Source organism: Podarcis bocagei (assembly GCF_964188305.1).
Source record: "Podarcis bocagei genome assembly, chromosome: 14".
In the NCBI taxonomy this organism is placed as follows: Eukaryota; Metazoa; Chordata; class Lepidosauria; order Squamata; family Lacertidae; genus Podarcis; species Podarcis bocagei.
Genome location: NC_138139.1, coordinates 50238786 through 50261788, shown reverse-complemented (window position 1 = coordinate 50261788; position 23003 = coordinate 50238786). Strand labels below are relative to the sequence as shown.

The following is a 23003-nucleotide window of genomic DNA, read 5'->3' as shown; positions in this document are numbered from 1 at the left end:
TGGCAACTGCTCTATAGGGGCAAGACCAGTGCTCCCCCCCCCTAAAAAAATGTTTAGGGGCACTTTCATTTTGACTCAAGAAAATAACCATTTTACAGTGGTACCTTGGGTTAAGTACTTAATTTGTTCTGGAGGTCCGTTCTTAACCTGAAACTGTTCTTAACCTGAAGCACCACTTTAGCTAATGGGGCCTCCTGCTGCCACTGCGCCTCCGCTGCACGATTTCTGTTCTCATCCTGAAGCAAAGTTCTTAACCCGAGGTACTATTTCTGGGTTAGCGGAGTCTGTAACCTGAAGCGTCTGTAACCCCAGGTACCACTGTATAGTTCGAATCAGGAAAAATAAATACAGTAAATGGACAAAAGTACAAAGAACATGTATTAGCTCAGGGGTCAGCAACCTTTTTCAGCCATGGGTCAGTCCACCGTCCCCCAGACCTTGTGGGGGGCTGGACTATTTTTTTTGGGGGGGGGTAATGAACGAATTCCTATGCCCCACAAATAACCCAGAGATGCATTTGAAATAAAAGCACACATTCTACTCATGTAAAAACACGCTGATTCCCGGACCGTCCACGGGCCGGATTGAAAAGGCGATAGGGCCGCATCCGGCCCATGGGCCTTAGGTTGCCCACTCCTGTATTAGCTCCACACATTCCACACAGCTTCACACACTGACAATTCACCGTGCTAGAGAAGAAACTAATTTTTATTTTTAGTTTCTTCTCTCATTAGATTCACAAAACCTTTAGGGGTATGTGCACCCCTTTATCCCCCCAGGAAAAAAACAAAACACAGGGCAAGACCTACTGGGAAGTGTTGCTGATTTGCATGCCGTTTCCTTGAATAAAGAGCTAACTTCACTGACAAACGGACCCTGCTTCTTTGTGCTGACCTGCGCCCTGACACAGACCCACATGTGGAACTCAGCTCCCTTCCCTGCCCACTCTGGCGCCCCTCATTAACCCCATGCCCTCTGGAAGGCTTTTGACATGAGCTGGATTATGGGCTTTGATATTGACAGATAGATAATTTATTACGGTCGGAGACCAGCTTATAAAACACACTTGGGGGTACAGTCCCAGAAGGAAAACAAACAACTAAAACAATGTGCAACAATAAATTTAAAATCCATAAATGCGATAAGCGTATAGACACTTAAAACTTTAAGATAAACTACCACAGAGAGCTGACCCAGAGTTACCCACAGAACCGAGTTTGGGGATTTTCTTAACGAACTAGTTTGAGTCAGGAGATGGTCTGTGCCTACAGATCTGTAAACAGAATCTGGTTACCATCCGGGTCGTCTTCTGATCTTTGCCTAAAAGGAGAAGGGCTTTGATATACTGTATTTTTCGCTCTATAAGACGCACCAGACCACAAGACGCACCTAGTTTTTGGAGGAGGAAAACAAGAAAAAAAATATTCTGAATCCCAGAAGCCAGAACAGCAAGAGGGATCACTGCGCAGCGAAAACAGCGTTCCCTCTTGCTGTTCTGGCTTCTGTGATAGCTGCGCAGCCTGCCTTCACACCATAAGACACACACACATTTCCCTTTACTTTTTAGGAGGGAAAAAGTGAGTCTTATAGAGCAAAAAATACGGTATTTTAAAGGCAGCTCAGTGGTAGAGCATGTGCTTTGCAAGAAGGACCCAGGTTCAAACCCTGGGCAGGAGTGCGAATGCTCCTTGCCTAAAACCCTGAAAATCTACTGCCTGTCAGTGCAATACTGAGCTGCAAGGACCAAGGCTCCGAATTCACAAAAGGAAGCTTTCCTGCGTTCCTGAGCATCTTCCTCTGGGCTGCTTCCGCACATGCTTAATTGTCCCGGAACGAGGCATAGCAGGATAACTCCCTCCCACTTCCAAATCCAGCTGCACCACTTACATGCCCTGCTAACCGGGTGCAGAGAACATGCCTCTCCCTGCCTGCCAAGGCTGTGCTTATGAGCATCTTTGGCGTCAAGAAAAAGCCCCGAGAGGTGAGGTCACACCTTCTGAGGCTCATCCTGACTCACCTGTTTTTGCGTTTCAGCGGAAATGACACCCAAGTTAAGTCATCCCGGCTGTGATGAATCAGACCTTCCGCAAGCAAGCTGGAGACCCCACTACGCTCGCTTAAGATGGCGCCGACCCCAATTTTTCCCCCAGCAAGGTGGGAGGGGAGGAGGTAAGGAAGGTGATTCCTCTCCTGTTTGTCACGGCCCCTGTTGTGTATTAAAATAAATGGAAAACACATCTTCACGATTTGAAGTGCTTGCCTGCAGGTGGGTTCATTTAAAAGACCCAAGCCTCCGTTTCCATTAATGTAGAGCTGTCACGGTGTGCGGCACTTTAAGGAATAATGGAAGGACTCCCCATTCCACAATGACAGGTCTCTGCCCCAGGAAGCTTACAATCTGAATGTTGGTGGTAGAAGAGATGAGCAGGGGGTTTCAGGGTGTGGGGTGGGAAGGAAGGCAGAAGGATAAAGAGAAGTTGACAACATACAAAAGCTGATCTGCAAAGGGCTCCATTTCAGGTGGGGACGGAGGCAAAGGGGTTAAACCTGCCAGAGGCTTAATGGAAAAGATGGGAATTTATGCAACCGGACTTACATAAATCTGCGTGCCTGAAAGAAAGGATAAAACCCCGACAACTTTTGACCTCCTTTCCAAGACCGAAGAAAGATTTCAGATGGAACCGATTTATCTGAAAAAGTTTTCAGATGGAACCGAGGGGTTATTGGAAGCTGAGTGGCAGGAAAGCCTTTGTTGATCTCCACTACAAAGGAGCACAGCATGGTGTCTAGGAAAGGGGACCCCAATCCCCACCCCACATGTTGTGGGGCAGAAGGAGGGATGCCTCAAAGGCAGCCACAGAGAGAACCAGGAGCTAGAAAACAAGCCAAGAGGCAAAGCCAGGAAAAAGAATCATTCCCCAGGCAAAGTCCCACCTCTTGAACAGGAAACTGTTAGCACTGTTACTTCAAGGGAAGTAATAGTGCCATTGTATTCTGCTCTGGTCAGACCTCACCTGGAGTACTGTGTCCAGTTCTGGGCACCACAATTCGAGAAGGACACTGACAAACTGGAACGTGTCCAGAGGAGGGCAACCAAAATGGTCAAAGGCCTGGAAACGATGCCTTATGAGGAACGGCTAAGGGAGCTGGGCATGTTTAGCCTGGAGAAGAGGAGGTTAAGGGGTGATATGATAGCCATGTTCAAATATATAAAAGGATGTCAGAGGAGGGAGAAAGGTTGTTTTCTGCTGCTCCAGAGAAGCGGACACGGAGCAATGGATCCAAACGACAAGAAAGAAGATTCCACCTAAACATTAGGAAGAACTTCCTGACAGTAAGAGCTGTTCGACAGTGGAATTTGCTGCCAAGGAGTGTGGTGGAGTCTCCTACTTTGGAGGTCTTTAAGCAGAGGCTTGACAACCATATGTCAGGAGTGCTCTGATGGTGTTTCCTGCTTGGCAGGGGGTTGGACTCGATGGCCCTTGTGGTCTCTTCCAACTCTATGATTCTATGATTCTATGACTCTATGACCACTTCCTGTTTAGGAGAGCCAATGACCAGCTTGGATGGGCAGAGCCAGTGCCATCACGGGGACCTGTTTGCTGCAGGGATGGGGTATCTGTGGCTCCTAAGACTCAAATCCCACCAGCCCTGACCACTGGCCAGGATAGCTGGGGCTTATAGAGGTTGAAGCCCAACAACATCTGGAGGGCCACAGGCTCCCAAACTCAGCTTTACTTCCTAGGGAGGAGCCCCAATTTGCAGCCCTGGTTGACCCCAACTTTAGGCGGCTGTGCACAGAACCAAAGGTCGCCTGGTTCTAGCCCCGATGGCTTCAAACGAAGTACAGTGGTACCTGGGTTTATGAACTTAATCCGTTCCAGAAGTCCGTTCTTAAACCAAGGTGTGCTTTCCCATAGCAGCGGAGGACTCAATTTACAAATGGAACACACTCGACAGGAAGCAAAACATGTTCTGCTTCCAAGGCAAAGTTCACAAACCAAAGCACCTGCAGCGTTCTTAATCCAAGTTGTTCATAAACTAAGCTGTTCTTAAACCAAGGTACCACTGTACCGGATCAAGGATCGTATTGCGGCATCTCCTGTCCCACCAACAAGGGAGATGAGGGGTTTTTTTGGTTTCTGTTGAGAGAGTGCAATGCAAAATGAAGCCCCCTGGTAAGAGGATGGGGTGGGTGGGGACATAGGGTCTGCAGCACAGCTTGGGGGAGGAAATGCATGTTTTCTGACAATTATGGGCTCCCAAATCCATGGTGGTGGTGCTTAGTATGATGATGATGATTTATATTAATTTCATTTATATCACACCTTTTCTCCAAGGTGACATGCATGGTTCACCTTCATTTAATCCCCACAACAACCCTAGGCTGATTGGCTAGGACTGGCTTCCAAAGTCACTTAGTGAACTTCATGGTTGAGTAGGGGATTTGAACCCTGGTCTCCCAGGTCCTAGACTGGCACTCTAACCACTGCACCACAGGATGACACAAGCCCAGAGAGCTGCCATGCCTCCTCAAGGAGAGATCCATGCCCTGCTCTCCCTGCTGTGAAGGTGTGTGGGCATCAGAACCCACCTACTCACCCGTGAACCCCAAGGAGATACCTCTGCCAGCCGGCTCTGACATTTAGTCCAGACTTCTCAGCTGCAGTTGCAGGAGAACTATCCATGGTCTTGAACCCACACCCAGATCTCCCTCCTAAGTGCTGACTTTTGCCTCGCCATCCCACAGATAAGGGGGAACAAGGAAGTATCAATCTCCCCTTGCTTGCGGTATCACTTCTCCAGAGGAATGAATAGGATCAGAATAGAGGCCTTTGTAGGGAACAGCCAGACAGTGGAAGGCAAGGGTGCTCAATCCCATGTTATTTTAATTTGCATATGCAGCTATGCTCCTCCTCCCTCACTCCAGCCCACTATCAGTTTAGGAGCTTTACTGGGGGGGGGGGAGGCAATTCAAAATGGTTAGGAGGTGGTGGGGAAGACTCGAACCAATGCCTTCAAGTTACAAGGCAGGAGATTCCGACTAAACGTCAGGAAGAACTTTCTGGTGGTAAAAGCTGTTCGACAGTGGAATGGTCTCCCCTGGGTTGTGGACTCTCCTTCTGAAATATACTCGAAGTTGAGAGTGGATTTCATGCTCTTTATTCAGCTCACAGCGGTGAGGAGGAATGGAAGTTCCCCCAGAATGTCTGCCTTATATACCTTATTTACATAATGGGCCCCATGTGATTGGCTAATTCCAGGATTCTCCTGTAGGCCAATCAGGTTGTGGATTCACTTCCACCTGGAGCTGGATTGGGTGGCTCCTGTGGACCAATCAGACTGCTGCATGCTGGATCCTATTATTCTAGGACCAATCAGACTGCTGCATTCTGAATCCTATTGTTTTAGGACCAATCAGACTGCTGCCCTTTGGATCCTATTCAATTCAGTACATAATACCTTCCTTGAAGGTTTTTAAGCAGAGGTTGGATGGCCGTCTGCCATGGATGCTTTAGCTGAGATTCCTGCATTAAAGGGGGTTGGACAAGATTGCAGACCCTTCCAACTCTACAATTCTATTATTCTGTCCCTGTATTTCTGCTCTAACAACATGCAAAAAATGAAGTTGGCTTTATTTTGGTTTTGTGCATCGTCCCCACTTAACTTTGCTGATTGGCTTAATCACTGCTGAAGTAGTCTTACCTTTCGATATTCTGGGAGATATGTCCTCCAAGTCCTCATTCAACAAACCAATTATTTCTGCCATAACAATATTACTACCTCCCATTCTGACACTGAAATCACCCACCAGGGTAATAGTTGTTAATGGGTGTTCTATCACTCTCTCTAACTTAATGTCTAACAAAGCCCACAGATTGCCCCCAGAGTCTGCAAAGTACCGGTAGTCTGAAACTGGCACCGCTGAACACTTGGAAATAAGGAGAGAGAGGCACACAGTTTGCTCTACTTTCACATTTAAGCTTGTTGAGACTGAAATAAAAAAATTAAGGTCTTATATATATAATAAATGTTCATAAATGTACCAAGCAAACACGTACATAAATATATAAACCACATGTCTGAAGCAGCACAGGAGAACAGCCCTGGAACCATTTTGACTCCCAAACTGACCAAATGTTTTCTCTGCAAAGTCAAAGGAAAATGGAAAAGCCTCCCCACTGACTTAGCCTTCACAAATCCTGTCTTAAGGGTATGTCTGTGTATGAACAGGGTGAGCCTGTGACCTGGATCAGGAACTAAGTATTTATCATTACAAAAGACTGGCCAGGCTCCCCAGGGTATCCAGCCAAGTAACCATTAACAGTTCACTTGCCAAACAGGAGGTAAACAATGACAGGAAGTAAACAATGCACTCAGATTTCTGCTGTAAACTGCCTTTTCTATGATGTAGGTATGATGTGTCTGGGGGATGGTCTTGGACTCCAATTTAAAATGTCTATATGAGGGCGGACACAGCTTTGTTCTGGGTCCTCCTCATTTCCTGCGTAAAAGGGGAGCGCCCTGTTGCAACAGTTCAGTAAAGATCAGGCTTACTAGCTGCTTTGCTTCTCAACATTCCCTGGTTGGCCTCTGTTCTTTTCTCTGAACGATAGAGAACCTACAAAGGACTCTATAAGGGCTCTTGTGTCCCCCATAAGGGAATAAGGGCAGATTTTCGTGTATTACAAGGCACAAAGGGACATTCTACCATTACTTCTTCCTTTGCTGTTATCTGTGCTTGGATTTATCGATACTGTTGTGTTTATTTTTCATCTCTCCCTCCCACCAGTCCTTTTACTGTTGTTTTTCACCTTGAGAATCCCTGCATTGGAAGGTGGATTACAAATCAAGCTAATAAGATGACCGTCACAAACTCCATGTGAAACAAAACAACAAGCTGTGTACTTCCCCTGTAATTGTGTCGTTTTACCTGTGGAGTGCTAGATCACAGGCAAAGTCTAGTTCCATTGTTTGGAAGAGGCCTCTAGATTAAGGGATTAGTCACTGGAGAAAGGGCTACCTAAAGCTACCTTCACAGCTTAGGTCCAAGTTATTTGAAAGACCATATTCCCGCACATGCACCTGGCTGGGTTTCGAGATCTTCTGGGGAGGGCTTTCTCACGGTCCTGCTACCCTCACAGGAACGTTTGATGGGGACACAGGAGAGGGCCTTCTCGGTGGCTGCCCCCTGACAACTTTGGACCTCCCTTGCTATAGAAGCCAGCTTGGCTCCTTCCTTGCTGACAGGTGAAGACATTCACGATCCAACAGGCTTTTGGGAACAAGCATAGAATTGCAGAGTTAGAAGGCACCACCTAGTCCAACCCCCTTGCAATGCAGGAATCTTTTGCCCAACGAGCCTGAGTTTAAGAGTCTTACACTCTTACCAACTGAGCTTAAATGCTGGTCTTCTGTTAACGCATCTCTAACTTAATGGTGTCAGATTTATGTCTGTTGACGCTTGCACCGGGACGTATTTTAATTACAGTGGTACCTTGGGTTACATAAGCTTCAGGTTACATACGCTTCAGGTTACAGACTCCGCTAACCCAGAAATAGTGCTTCAGGTTAAGAACTTTGCTTCAGGATGAGAACAGAAATCGTGCTCCGGCGGCGCGGCAGCAGCAGAGGCCCCATTAGCTAAAGTGGTGCTTCAGGTTAAGAACAGTTTCAGGTTAAGAATGGACCTCTGGAACGAATTAAGTACTTAACCTGAGGTACCACTGTATTGCTTCCAACTCGTTTGTTTTCATCGTTCTGTATCTGATAGCGGATGTTTTAAAATGCCGTAGGCTCAAATATAAAAATGATTTCAGTAAAAATTTAAAATGCCGTAGGTGCTGCCTTGCATCCCAGTTTGGAATGGAAACAGATATATGGAACAAACAAGCAACAAATACATAAACACGCAGTCTAGCAAAGCGACCTTTAGCCTTACCCAAGAATGTTCCAATGAATCCCAGGGCCAGGAAGCTGGAAGTGACAAACATGATGCCTACGGACATTAGGGCTACGCTGGTGTAATGCGCCAAGAGGGGATCCAGGGCCTTCAGTTTGGGCTGGCTCTTCATGGCTTCTGTGAAACTGCAAGGAAAGGAGAGGTAGACCAGCGGTTCCTGTTATCTTGTCTCATTCTCTGCTCTCTCTCTCTCTGCTTACCAAGGCATATTGAATAAACACACAAGACATAACCGGCTGTACTTTTAAATAAATAAGATATACTATTCATTGTATCAAATTGTAGATTTCAACGGAAGTCTCATAAAGTTCAACGGAAAATACAGAAGACCCAGTGGATCAGTTCATTCTCTAGTCAGTTCATGCATAAGGTCCACCTGTCTGTTCATAGAGTCCAATAATCCACATGAAGGGTTGTTACAGTTCCACAGAATCCTTTCACAGAGTCTAAGACAAGGATTTCAGGAATATTAGTCTTGTTTCGCCATCCTAGGCTTTATCAGTTGTACAGGCTCATATGTAATATTACAGGATAGTATGGTTGCAGTTTGGAGCCCTCCCTTCTGGGTCTGTAGACCTGACAGCATGGTCAGTGCAGCATACTAGCTGGAGATAAACACACAAAGTGCAAAATTCCCCATTTGACTCTCGCCTCTGCCACGAACTCCTCAGACTGCCTTGGGCAAGTCTCATTCAGCCTCAGTTTTCCCTTTCTGCAAAAATGGGGAGATTTACAATTGCAATGGAAATTATTCAAACTCCCCAAGTTGCATTTTCAGCTGAATTTGGGGGAACCACTTAAAGCGTCCGTTGTGTTGAGCTATTTCAATTGCTCTTGTTGCGTTTGTTCATTGCAAGCAGCGGAACATCTGTAAATTTTGATAAGAAATCTGATTTGCAATGGGGGTTGAATAACTTCGATTGCAACTGTATCTATCTTATTAGTTTCTTGTCGCCCACAAGTCTCCAAGCGGCTTATATTAAAGGAAAAATGTATGTACATATATTCCTTCTCAGTAGTGGCGCCCACCCTGTGGAACATCCTCCCTTCAGATGTGAAGGAAATAAGCAGCTATCCTATCTTTAAAAGACATCTGAAAGCAGCCCTGTTTAGGGAAGTTTTTAATATTTAATGCTGTATTGTTTTTAACACTTGGTTGGGAGCCGCCCAGAGTGGATGGGGAAACTCAGCCAGATGGGCGGGGTATAAATAATAAATAATAATAATAATAATAATAATAATAATAATAATAATAATAATAATTATTATTATTATTATTACATACTTAATACCATAGTGGGGTAAAATGAGAGTGAGATGATGTAATACTTTAATATTTCATGCGACATGCAACTTACGGAGAAACAAAAACATCGCACCAGCCCCATAAACAGTAGCAAACAGCGTTAGCAATATGCATTAAATAAGGAATACTCCAAACCACTAATAATATTGCTCTACTTTACAGGGTGGTTGTACTGATTACAAGATGGGAAGCATTTTTTGTATAAGAACGAATGAATGCTGGAAATGTAAAGAAAAGGAAGGTATCTTCTACCACATGTGGTGGTAAAGGCTTTCTGGGAAATGATATGTAATGAGTTAAAGAAAATGTTCAAAAAGACCTTTGTTAAAAAACCAGAAGCCTTTTTATTGGGCATAGTGGGTTTTGAGATACCAAGGGAAGAGAAAAGACTGTTTATATATGCAACAACAGTGGGAAGAACCCTTTAACATCACTAGCAGGGTTGTCCCAAATCTTGTAAAGAGAAATTTTCTCCCCTTCTATATTTATGAGTGTAATTCTATATATGAGTGTAATTAGAACTGGAAAATGTACAAAACGCAATGATACAAAGGTTAATTTTGAAAGCCATGAAGCGAGAGGGAAGGAAGTTGATAGGCTCTAAGGAGCCAGAGCGGTAAAGTAGATAATAATAATGTGAATGTATATTGTATTACTAAATAGAAAACCAATAAATATTATTTTTTAAAAAACCATGATGGGAAGCATTTTCAGCTCTAGCTTCATGCGATATAAGAGCTTCATATCTTGGCCAAATATTTGAGTTTCTTTTGCCAGCTGGAGCACAATGTTGAGTCAGCCCCACAGAGATTCCTGAAATTATCCCAAGAAAACTCCATGGTGCTTTGAGCTTTTCAGCAGAGATGAGAAACCTCCAGATGCTGTTGGACTCCAATTCCTATAAGCCGCAGCCAGCATGACCAATGGTTAGAAATGATGGCAGCTGGAGACCAGCAATATATGGGAGAAGGCCACAGGGTTCATTCCTGGCCCCGCATCCTCCTTGGCCAACAGAGCTCTTCCTGTTTCTCAGAAAACTGAAAAATATGGTAGCCCCCTGGGTTGGCGTATGAGTGGAAAGTTTCACTGTACACAACTCCCTGAGGCTGGCAGGATAGTTTGGTCCCACCTGTGATCTTGGGCAACTGAGTCCCGGTCAAAAACATCCATCTCAGACAGGAGTTGAGAAAGGTTTGCTCTGTTATCTGGTCCTTTCCCCCCCCCCCTCACACTTCCAAAATATCGCATAGCTCACATAGCTCACATCTCGGGCACAGCATCAACACATTTTCCACAGCTGGAGCCTAAAATTAGATGTTTGGGGAAAGGTGGTGGTAAACAACGGAAAGCCCCTTCTGGAAAACTTCCAGTATTTATTTTTAAACTAAAACAGTGCAAGCGTCAGGTCTGAAGTGGGATCAGACCAGGACAGCAATCCTAGGTCTACTATTTCCACACTGTTGGGAATCGCAAGCAGGGAGAGGGGCTGCTGAGGTCAGATCCTGCATATGGGTTTCTCAGATGCCTCTGGTTGGTCATGCGAGATCAGGGTGCAGGAGCAGACAGGCCTTGGGTCTGAGGCAGCAGTCTTTTCTTACAGTCTCACTCGGCTCTGGGCAAGAAGACCGGCTCTACCTGTCAGGGAACTGACATCGGAGCTAGAGGCGGAGGGAAGGCTCTCAAATGATGCTGGAGAAGGGCCCAGCAGGGAGAGAGGCAGCTCCGCAGATGGGGAAGCAAATCAGCGCAACACCAGGGGTCTAGAGGGGCTGATGGGGGAATCGGCGAGAGGGCTCCAGGACTCTTCACCGGACACCAGCGGGGAGAGCACGGGTCCTCCGCTACCCACGCCCACCCTGCGCAGAAGACTTCCGTGCAGAGAGAGTAGGAGGAGACTGGGTGTCAAACAACTTTTATGTTGGAAAAGATTTAAGAAACGCCCACTGACGGATTCTGCTAGCGACTGAGGCAGCCACGAAGTGAAGGGCTGTCCAGACAGAAAGGTTTAACAAGGCAACATAGCCAGGAGAGGCGGCAACTTACGCACGAGCAACCCCATACCCATTACACTACCATTAGGCAGAGTTACCGTATTTTTCGCCCCATAAGAGGCACCTGACCATAAAACGCACCTAGTTTTAAAGGAGAACAAGAAAAAATATATTCTCTCCCTCTCTGCTCAGCACCTCTCCAGCAAAGCGGGAGGAGAAACGGAGCCCCTTCCATTTCTCCTCCCATGTCGCTGAAGGGCCGCTGCGCAGAGAGGGAAAGCTACGCAGCGCCTCTCCAGCGAAGTGAAGCCAGGAGAACAAGAGCGATCGGTGCGTACCGATCCCTCTTGCTCTCCTGGCTTCAGCGAAAGCAACGCGAAGCCTCCGGAGCACAGCGGGAGCACATAGCGGCTCTCACTTTTCTTGCTTTAAACCCTTCCGTCCCTCCTCCCGCTTCACTGAGAAGCCAGCAGAGCAGACTGCGCAGCTCTCGCTGAAGCCAGCAGAGCAAGAGCGATAGCCGCGCAGCGCCTCTTGTTCTGCTGGCTTCCCAGCAAAGCGGGATGAGGGACGAAAGGGAGCCCTTGCAAGGGAGCGCTGAGCAGAGCCTGTCAGCGGCTCTTGCTGGCTTTTCTGGGAGGTGGGGGAAGAGACAGAAGGCAGCCCGTCAGTCCCTTCTCCCACCTCGCAGAAAAGCCCCCCGTGAGGCTCTTTAAAGGGAGCTCTGAGCAGAGCCTCTTGCCTGCATTCGCTCCATAAGACGCAAACACATTCCCCCTTACTTTTTAGGAGGGAAAAAGTGCATCTTATGGAGCAAAAAATACTGTAGATAGCTGGTGCCTGAGGGCAGACCCAAGGCATTCCCCTCTGGGCTCAAGGCTTGGCAGATAAGCCGCTGGAGACCCCCTTCCAAGCCCACACCCCCATGCCCCGTTTGCTCAGGCTTCAATGCTTAGGCCAGTGCTTCTTGAACTCAGACCTCCGTCTGTTGTTGGACTACAACTCCCATCATCCCTGACCACTGGTCCTGCCAACTATGGATGATGGGAGTTGCAGTCCAACAACAGACAGAGACCCCAGTGTGAGAAACACCGACTTAGGCAAACAAGCGGTCCCATCCATCCGAATCTTGTATGAGGCCACCTAGTGTTTTGACTACGGAGAAGAGGGAAATTGTTTGCAAAGGGTAATGGGCCATTTTCTCCCGGAGTAATGATTTGTGGCTTCTGAAGAATAGTTTTTATTTGCACAGCGCTCGAACTCAGGTCTCTTTCTCTTCCTGCCCCCCCCCACGTCCCCTCAGAACTGATAAATAAACTTTGCAGCTCTGCGCCATAACAACAAACACCGAATTTCTCGGCGGATGGAATAGTCAATCTTGCTGGTGACATCTGTTAAAAATTCAGCTGGAGCCATCAACCAACCGCCTTTGCTTTACGGTTAGCACAAGCCTTGTCAACATAAGGGATCTCTGGGTATTATCATGCAACATGGTGTTGACCTCCAGCTCTGGGACTGTAATAATAATAATAATAATGATGATGATGATGATGATGATACAGTGGTACCTCAGGTTACATACGCTTCAGGTTACAGACTCCGCTAACCCAGAAATAGTACCTCAGGTTAAGAACTTTGCTTCAGGATGAGAACAGAAATCGTGCTCCAGCGGCGCAGCAGCAGTAGGCCTCATTAGCTAAAGTGGTGCTTCAGGTTAAGAACGGACCTCCAGAATGAATTAAGTACTTAACCTGAGGTACCACTATAATATATTTACACCCCACCCATCTGGCTAGGTTTCCCCAGCCACTCTGGGCGGCTCCCAACAGTTTTGTTTTTTAAGCGATAAAACATCAAACATTAAAAACTTCCCTGTACAAGGCTGCCTTCAGATGTCTTCTACAAGTCAGATAGTTGTTTATTTCCTTGACATCTGACGGGAGTGCGTTCCACAGGGCGGGCGCCACCACCGAGAAGGCCCTCTGCCTGGTTCCCTGTAACTTGGCTTCTCGCAGGGAGGGAACCGCCAGAAGGCCCTTGAAGCTGGACCTCAGCGTCCGGGCTGAATGATGGGGGTGGAGACGCTCCTTCAGGTATACTGGGCTGAGGCCATTTAGGGCTTGAAAGGTCAGCACCAACCCTTTGAATTGTGCTTGGAAAGTGCAGGCAGAATTGGAACCAATCACAGGCAGAGCCAAACTGATGAGGCCGTCACCATGGCGCCCTGCCGGATGCTGTTTGGACCCCGGCCTCCATTATCCCTGACCATTGTCCCCATTGACTGGGGCGGATGGCAGCTGGAGTCCACCATGCAAGGGACCATGTTGGCAGCCCTTGCTCTAACCACTACACCCCACACCCTCCTGCGGAACCTTCCCTCTCGAGCCTGGCTTAAAGTTCAGGAGCTCCAAGCCGAAGTGGATGCCAGTGAGGGGCTGGACGGCGTTGACCCAACGAGGAGAGGGGAGAGATAATTTTAGCAAGGGAATATACGGGCAGAGGAGAAATAGATGCCAAGAAAAGGGCGCTTGTTGTGATAACAGTTACATACTGACCCAAATAACACATAACACCCAGGCAGGGCTTGTTAGAAAAGCAGAGTCATTATCAGCCATGGAAAAGAACAGTCTGGCAGCGAGGCCCGCAGGAGAGGCTGGTTTTCTTAAGGAAAGCGCCAGGTATTGGACTTATGAAAGGCTTGGCTCTGACACCTACCGGCGGGAAGCAGGTGGAAAGCAGTCAAGACACAATAGCTGCCCCCTTCCAGCCAATGAGAACTCTCCCTCTTGGTCCAATTAACACCTTTTTTGGGGGGTTTACGCCACCCTGGCGGGTCTCAGCTTTCCAGTTAATGCGGTAAGCAGCGATTCCAGCAAAACGTCAATTGTAAACGGCAGTGTTGGGTCATTTTTGGCCCGAAGTTGTTGGGTTTCGTCTCAGGTTTAGCTGGGGTCACTTGGTGTTGGGGGGTTGGGAATGAGGGTACCGGGGCAGCTTGCCATCGTGCTAGAGAAAAAACTATTTTTTTGAACATTTTTAGTTTCTTCTCCTGTTAGATTCACAAAATGTTCAGGAGTATGCATCCCCCAATAAAAAAGCACTGGATTAAAGTGCTCTCATAAAGCAGTAGGAACAGTGCTTTTTTCTGGGGGTACGCAGGGGGACACATACCCTAAACATTTTGTGAATCTAAGTTTGGCCTCATCGAGGGGCAGTATTTCCATATGAGTAGGAAAATGAGAGTACCCCTAAACTTTTTTTTTAGGGGGGAAACACCGGGTAGGAATAAGAACATCAGGGAAGTAAGGTGGGAAGTCAAAATTCAAGAAAAGACATATATTGAAATACAAGTAAATTTGAAAAACTTGTGAAAATCAATAAAAAATATGTCTTTAAAAACCCAACCATAACCAGCCTTATTCATTCTTACTCTAGAGGAAGAACACAACCAGGCCCGCCCCATTAAATATGAAAAACCTTTCATGTAAAAGGAAGTGCGAGACGATCTGTAGCCGTCACTCAGCTCACCGAAAAGAGCAAGATGTTGGAAAGGGCAGATGAATGTAAAGCAGCAATTTTATTTAATGCACAGCCTGGCTTTATTCGACTCGGTAGATGTGCATCTTTTGGGAAAGGCATTTGGTGAGTCAGAAAATAAAAAAAGGGTGGGGGCAGGAATCAAAGGAATGACACAGAAAGGCAGTTTTGCTTTTCTGACGTAACCAGACGCTCAGATTACAGGGCCTGCGTTAGCCAAGCGGGTGCCACTTACAACGCAGACCTTCCATTTTGTCTGCCCTTTCCCTCGGCCTCTCTCTGCCTCTGCGTATGTTCCTACTACTCAAAGAGCACAAACGTGTGTCATGCCCAGAGTTGGCGCTCATCAAACGTTGCTCAAGAATTCGTCCCTCGCTCCTGTTATCTAAACTGGCATTCGCCAAGCCTGGTGCCTTCCAGATCTCGTCTGACTGCCCGTGGCAGGGATGGGGGCATATCTGCAGTCCAGTGGCCACATTCCCGCCCCCTCCGGGGCAACCTTCCGGGGTCCACATGGAATTGGTGGTCGGAGTCAGAGAGGAGAAGTGGGCAGAGCAGGGAATGAGAATTTAACTGTTGTGCAGTAGTCTAGCTTCTTAGGTAAAGGTAAAGGTCTCCTGATAGTTAAGTTCAGTTGCGGACGACTCTGGGATTGCGGCGCTCATCTCTCTTTACTGGCCGAGGGAGCTGACGTTTGTCCGCAGACATTTTTTCCAGGTCATGTGGCCAGCATGACTAAGCCGCTTCTGGCGAACCAGAGCAGTGCACGGAAATGCCTTTTACCTTCCTGCCGGAGCGGTACCTGTTTATCCACTTGCACTTTTTGGCATACTTTTAAACTGCTAGGTTGGCAGGAGCTGGGACCGAACAACGAGAGCTCACCCCGTTGCGGGGATTCGAACCGCCGATCTTCTGATCGGAAAGCCTAAGGCTCAGTGGTTTACACCACAGCACCACCTGCGTCCCTTTTAACAATACAGATATATGATTTGGGACATAGGCAGTGCTGTAGTGTAAACCACCGAGCCTCTTGGGCTTACCGATTGGAACGTGTGTGGTTCGAATCCCAGTGACGGGGTGAGCTCCCGTTGCTCTGTCCCAGCTCCTGCCAACCTAGCAGTTTGAAAGCACGCCAGTGCAAGTAGATAAATAGGCATTGCTGCGGCAGGAAGATAAATGGAGTTTCTGTGCGCTCTGGAACTCAGCACAGTGTCCTGTTGTGCCAGAAGCGGTTTATTTGTACTGGCCACATGACTAGGAAAGCTGTCTGTGGACAAACAGCAGCTCCCTTGGCCTTAAAAGCGAGAAGAGTGCTGCACCCCAGAGTCGAATTCAAATGGACTTAACCATCCAGTGGTCCTTTACCTATATAGGTTATTTTCTCATGTTAAAGATAATCACAGAACAGTAAACCAAATAGGACCCCCTACCCTACTCAGGAGATTATAGATTACCATGAGGCCAGCACCCCCAAAACAACACATATCCAGCCTCTTATCCAAGCAAATAAGCATATTACCAGGCCCTCTGAGTGTCCCTATTTTCCAAAGACAGTCCTGGATTTACAGAAACCGCCAGTTTCTGATTTGATCCCGGAATGTCTCACTTTTCCTTAGGAGGTCCCTATTTCCATTGGAGGAATGTTGGAAGGGATGGAGCTATTTGACCCCCAAGTCATCTGAAGGCAGCCCTGTATTGGGAAGGTTTGTTTATTTATTAATTATTTTATTGTTTTATTATTAATGTTTTATTATGTTTTTATACATGTCGGAAGCCATCCAAAGTGGCTGGGGAAACCCAATCAGATGGTTGGGGTATAGAGAGTACATTATGATGATGATGATGTCCCTACTTTCATCGGAGGGTATGCAAACATGAGCGTAGCCAGGATTCTTAGGGTTGGGTGGGGACCTCAGTTTGCTAAGGATTTTTTATTGATTTTAATTGATTGGGTGACCACTGCCCCCCTGGCTACGCCCATGTATGCAGATATGTGCCTTAAAAGCAATGCCGTCGGCCAAGATTCATCACTGTGCTGAGTCCACAGATCTCTTGCTTGGAAGGAGAGATCAGACAGATCAGACTGGCACCAGGAAGCCAATTCTCTGCCCACTCGCTTCCATTGATTACACGCTTCCATTGATATATTGGCTTGCAAGCCTTCAGCCGTTTATGAAAGCCACCAGCTAAGTTTGCTGGCAGCCCGGCAACAAGCCTCTGTACACACAGAGTAGTCCTCCTTTTACTACCTGGTGTTGTTTATGTCCGGAAGCTGATAGCACGGTTTATGGAGAGTCCCGGAAAAAGTGAAAAGCAAACAGCCGCAAGATTTCCTCCAGCGAAACTGACCTAGGAGGAACTCAAACACGCTTATCTGCCTGTTACATAAGCCGAGTGGGCCCTGAACCCACATTACCTTGGAATCAATTATGATCCAATTGCATCCTATCGCAGAAGAGTTCCAGGAAAATGCTGCGTTGCCAATAAAATCGGCTGGTGGTCTGTGCTGTAATGAACTGAGGCCATTGAGCTTTGGGAATTATCTCAGCAGTTTGCAAGAGCTCTGTGGCCTGACCCCCTTCACCCACAAATACTAGGAATTGGTTTCGGGGGGTTGTTTGAGGTCTGCCTTACGGAGGGGGTCGCAGCTTGTATGAAGATTTGCTGCCTCCATCCCGGCCTAGGACCCACGTACCTACAGGACTGCCTCTCCTGGTATGCCCCGCAGAGGACCTTAAGGTCCACAAATAACAACACTTTGGTGGTCCCGAGCCTCAAGGAGGTTAGATTGGTTTCAACTAGGGCCAGGGCCTTTTCAGTACTGGCCCCGACTTGGTGGAACGCTCTGTCCCAAGAGACTAGGGCCCTGCGGGACTTGACATCTTTCCGCAGAGCCTGCAAGACAGAGCTGTTCCGCCTGGCCTTTGGTCTGGACTCGGTCTGACCCTTATGTTTCCCTCCCCTTATGGTCTTGATTTATCAGCTATTTTAAAATGCGGCTGCATTTTAAATTGCATTTTAACCTGTATTTTAAATTGGGGTTTTTTCTCCCTCTCTTTTTCCCCTATTATGTTTTTACTGCGATTTTATTTATTGGTGTTAGCCGCCCTGAGCCCAGCTCTGGCCAGGGAGGGTGGGGTATATTGTATTTTTCGCTCTATAAGACGCACCCAACCATAAGACGCACCTAGTTTTTAGGGGAGGAAAACAAGAACTAAGAAAATGGTCTTCCCTCTTCGCTCAGGAGGCTTTGCGTTGCTTTCGCTGAAGCCAGGAGAGCAAGAGGGATCAGTGCGCAGTGAAAGCAGCAATCCCTCTTGCTCTCCTGGCTTCAGGGACAGTTGCGCAGCCTGCATTCGCTCCCTAAGACGCACACACATTTCAATTTACTTTTTAGGAGGGGAAAAGTGCGTCTTATAGAGTGAAAAATATGGTAAATAAAATAATAATAATAATAATAATAATAATAATAATAATAATAATTATTATTATTATTATTATTATTATTATTATTAGCCTTCCCCTCCAAGAATTTGCTCAGTCCTCTTTTAAAGCCATCCAAGTTGGCAGCTTCCTGCAGCAGTGAGTTCCACAGTTTAACCGCGCACCGCCTGAAGAAGGACTTCCATTTATCTGTCCTGAAACTCCCCGCATCTGGCACTATGGGAGAGAAAGAAGAACTTTCCTCTATCCCTCTGCTCCAACCTTGGTGGCAGAGCGTGTGGCTTTTCAGGCAGGAGGTGGCAGAGGGTCCAAGATGGGCTGTGGACCCCACGGTTCCTAAGCTCTTGGTCGGATCCAGCCTTGGCCTGGTGCACTGATCCCACCTCGGACACCCGCAGAACCAGTTCCAAACAAGGAGAGATAAAAGCTCCCTGAAATCACTGCGGATTTCGGCAAAGCCGCTCAGAAGTTACCTCTTCAGTTACCTTTGCTGCACCGAGAACACCTGAGGACACATTACCATAATGTACAGTACATCATTCATACTGGATTATGAGCAAGCTGGGGCGGTGTGGGAGGCGTTATCTTGTCATATCGCAGATAGGGGAGTTGAATTGACCTGCCAGCTAAGTGCACAGATAATCCTCCATGCTTCTCCAAACAGGGAATTCTGTAAACACTCGAACAGCACACTAGAGAGATGTTTTGCTTCCCGCAGGAGAAAAAGTCAGCAGGAACAATCGGTGCAAAACGATATATTTCTCCTCTCTTTCCTTTATTATCCATTGCAAAAATTTACAACGATCCCTCCTAACTACAGAAACTATACTAAAAGAACCACTAATGGTTATTTTTTTGGGGGAAAGTTAATTATTAAAATGGCAGTAGTGAAATGCTTAACAACAACAACAACAACAGGCAGTGTCGTAAATAAATTTATAGAATCATAGAATCGTTGATTTGGAAGGGACCCTCAGGGTCATCCAGCCCAACCCCCTGTAATTCAGGTATCTCAGCTAAAGCATCCATGGCAGGCGGCCATCTTAACAGACGTGCACTTGATACTGGTCCACTTGGGAGCTCTGGGAAATGTAGTTCTTTGAGGGGGATGGGGAGTCTCCTAACAGCTCTCAGCACCCTTAAAAAAACTACAGCTCCCAGAATTCTTTGGGGGATGCTGTGGTAGTTTAAAGTGCTACCACAGCACTTTAAATGTATGGTGTGAATGTGGCCAACGCCCCTTGCGGCCACGGCTTCCGGTGTCTAGCGGGCAATATCGGCCGGATTTAGCCCAAAAGAATGCTCCTTACCAGTGGCTCCGCAGGAAATTAAGAAACACAATGACAGCTCCCAGGCAGTAACAGGCCAGGTACGGAGAACGGAAGAGACGCGTGAGCGACCGGGTCCTGTACTCCCATCTCGCTACCTGATTGGACAAACAAAAAACAAGGTGCGTCAGAGACAGGAATGCTTAAGGGTGCAAGCTGGCCAGATCAGTCAACTTCCCAATTTTGTCGCCTGGAAACAACCAGAGCTGGGTGAAAATGAACTCCCAAAGGTCAGGACCATCCAAAATATGCAATTAGGCAAATCTCCAGGACCAGATGGTTTGACTTCAAGATATTACAGATCTTTGAAAGAATGGTTAATACAACCATTGAAGGAAGTCTGCAATGAAAATTGGAAGGAAGACAGGCACCAGAGTCGTGGAAGGAAGCCTACATTACACTTATACCGAAAACAGAGATTGAAAAGACACAGCTCAAGAACTACCCCCCTATATCGCTGCTTAATGTGGATTATAAAATTTTCACAGATATTTTGGCTAAAAGATTTAAAAAGGTGTTAGCAGAAGAAATTCATACAGACCAAGCAGGCTTTCTCCCGGGCAGACATCTGTCTGACAATACGAGGAATATAATTAATATTCTAGAAAAACTACAAGTGAATATCAATACTAAAGCAGTTTTGATATTCGTGGATGCAGAGAAAGCCTTTGACAATATTTCTTGGAGTTTTATGAAGAAGAATTTACAGGGGATGGGGGTAGGACAAGGTTTTGAAAATGGTATAGGTGCAATTTATTCAGAACAAAAGGCAAAATTAATTGTGAATAATGTGATGACAGAAGAGTTTAAGATTGAAAAAGGGACACGACAAGGTTGCCCAATTTCTCCATTGCTTTTTATATCGGTCCTAGAGGTTTTGCTAAATATGATTAGAAAGGACCAAGAGGTTAAAGGTATTCAGGTGGGAGCTAAACAGTATAAATTGAAAGCATTTGCTGATGATTTAGTACTGACTTTACAGGAGCCAGAACCTAGTACTAAAAGGGTATTGGAACTGATTCAAGAATTTGGACAGGTTGCAGGTTTTAAGTTGAATAAGATGAAAACCAAGGTTCTAGAGAAAAAATTAACTATGAATGAGAGAGAGAAGTTTCAGGAGGAGACAGGACTAACATTGGTTAAAAAAGTGAAATACTTAGGGGTTAACATGACTGCTAAAAATGTGAACTTATTCAAGGATAATTATGAAAAATGTTGGACTGAAGTGAAAAAGGATTTAGAAGTATGGACAAATTTGAAGTTATCATTGTTAGGTCGAATTGCTGTGATAAAAATGAATGTGCTGCCAAGGATGTTATTTTTGTTCCAAACATTGCAAATTTTAAAATAAAAAATAAAAAAAAATTAAAATAAAAAATAAAAAATAAAAAATACACTTCAGATGTGTATCTGAAGAAGTGTGCATGCACACGAAAGCTCATACCAAGAACTAACTTAGTTGGTCTTTAAGGTGCTACTGGAAGGAATTTTTTATTTTGACTATGGCAGACCAACACGGCTACCTATCTGTAACTGCAAATTTTGGATAAGATGGATTGTTTCAAGAAGTGGCAGAAGGATATTTCTAGATTTGTTTGGCAGGGCAAGAAGCCTCGAATAAAATTTAAGATATTAACGGATGCTAAAGAAAGAGGTGGATTTGCCCTGCCAGACCTTAAACTTTATTATGAATCAGCTGCCTTTTGTTGGCTGAGAGAATGGCTGCTTCTTGAAAATACTGAAGTGTTGGATTTAGAAGGTTTTAACAATGTATTCGGATGGCATGCATATTTGTGGTATGATAAGGTAAAAGCACATAAAGCATTTAAAAATCATATTGTTAAAAAAGCACTGTTTAATGTTTGGATAAGATATAAGGATTTGTTAGGGGAAAAAACCCCAAGATGGTTGTCACCAATGGAAGCGAAGGCACAGAAAAAACTCAATATGGAGGCCAAATGGCCGAAATATTGGGAAATTCTGGAACAAGATGGAGAGAGAATAAAATTGCAGAGCTTTGAAAAATTGAAAAACAAAGTGCAAGATTGGCTCCATTACTATCAAATAATGGAGGCATACAAGTTGGACAAAAAAGTTGGGTTCCAGGTGGAAAAATCTAAATTGGAAACAGAATTGTTAGATCCAAAAACTAAGAATTTGTCAAGAATGTATAACTTGCTGTTGAAATGGAACACTCAGGAAGAAACGGTGAAATCAGCTATGATTAAATGGGCACAAGATGTTGGACATAACATAATGATGGCTGACTGGGAACGGTTATGGACCACAGGTATGAAATTTACGGCATGTAATGCCTTAAGAGAAAATTTAATGAAAATGATTTATAGGTGGTACATGACACCAGTTAAGCTTCAAAAAATCTACCATTTGCCCGATAATAAATGTTGGAAATGTAATGAGACTGAAGGTACATTCTTTCACCTTTGGTGGACGTGCCCAAGGATTAAGGCATTCTGGGAGATGATCTATAATGAAATGAAAAAGGTATTTAAATATACCTTCCTTAAGAAACCAGAGGCCTTTCTCCTGGGCATGGTCGGCCAATTGGTGTTAAAGAAGGATAGAACTTTTTTTATGTATGCAACAACAGCAGCAAGAATACTCATCGCAAAATATTGGAAGACACAAGATTTACCCACCAGGGAAGAATGGCAGATGAAGTTGATGGACTATATGGAATTGGCGGAAATGACTGGCAGAATCCGAGACCAGGGAGAAGAGTCGGTGGAAGAAGACTGGAAAAAGTTTAAAGACTATTTACAGAAATACTGTAAAATTAATGAATGTTAGGAAGATGTTGGAATGAAGTTATATGGCTTTAGTAGAAATGTTATAAGGAATTAAGTATAAATAGATTATTAGAGCATTAAAGGGAAAAATAAGGTTAGAATGTGTTAAGACAATTATAGGATAGAAAACAGAGGAAGATGGAAAGGAATTGCTGAAACAATTAATAGAAGCGGAATACAAAAAGGGAGGTGTGAGGAGGTCGTGGAAATTAGTGAAAGAAAGATAAGATATTGAAATTGGACTGTGTTTTAAATGGTTTTTGTTCTGTTTTGTTAGTTGTATGTTAGTGTTTTGCAGTTGTTGTTTTTTATTGTATTGTATTATTGTATGTTTTTTCTTTTTTGTTTTTTTGTAGTGTTGTGTTAATTTGTTGGAAAACTAATAAATATTACTATTAAAAAAAATGAACTCCCAAAGGTCTCCACTCTTGTTTGTGGGCAGAGAAACTAAGGTTTCAGACGGGAACAATTTAATTAATTTAATTAATTAATTAATTAATTAATTAATTAATACAAAGGTACCTCGGGTTACAGACGCTTCAGGTTACAGACTCCGCTAACCCAGAAATAGTACCTCGGGTTAAGAACCTTGCTTCAGGATGAGAACAGAAATCGTGCGGCGGA

General features: G+C 45.4%; 1 protein-coding gene and 1 long non-coding RNA gene across 3 annotated transcripts in view; one reads left to right on the top strand and one right to left on the bottom strand.

Moving 5' to 3' along the window:
• LOC308573148 overlaps positions 1–9674 on the top strand; it is a 38098-nt gene extending 28424 nt beyond the window's left edge. Inside the window, exons 2-3 of the long non-coding RNA XR_014001964.1 lie at positions 2035–2169; positions 9432–9674. This is a non-coding gene — a long non-coding RNA (uncharacterized lncRNA). The remainder of the gene's footprint in view (positions 1–2034; positions 2170–9431) is intronic.
• Positions 1–23003, bottom strand: part of PEMT (phosphatidylethanolamine N-methyltransferase) — a 103872-nt gene that overhangs the window by 34611 nt on the left and 46258 nt on the right. For both annotated transcript variants that reach the window (XR_014001915.1, XM_081169754.1), the window contains exons 3-4: positions 19552–19667; positions 7943–8088 (exon numbers count right to left, since the gene is read on the bottom strand). Coding sequence is in view for 1 of the 2 variants with exons in the window: in XM_081169754.1 (XP_081025880.1) it covers positions 7943–8088; positions 19552–19667 (262 nt within the window). In the remaining variant the exon portion in view is untranslated. The remainder of the gene's footprint in view (positions 1–7942; positions 8089–19551; positions 19668–23003) is intronic.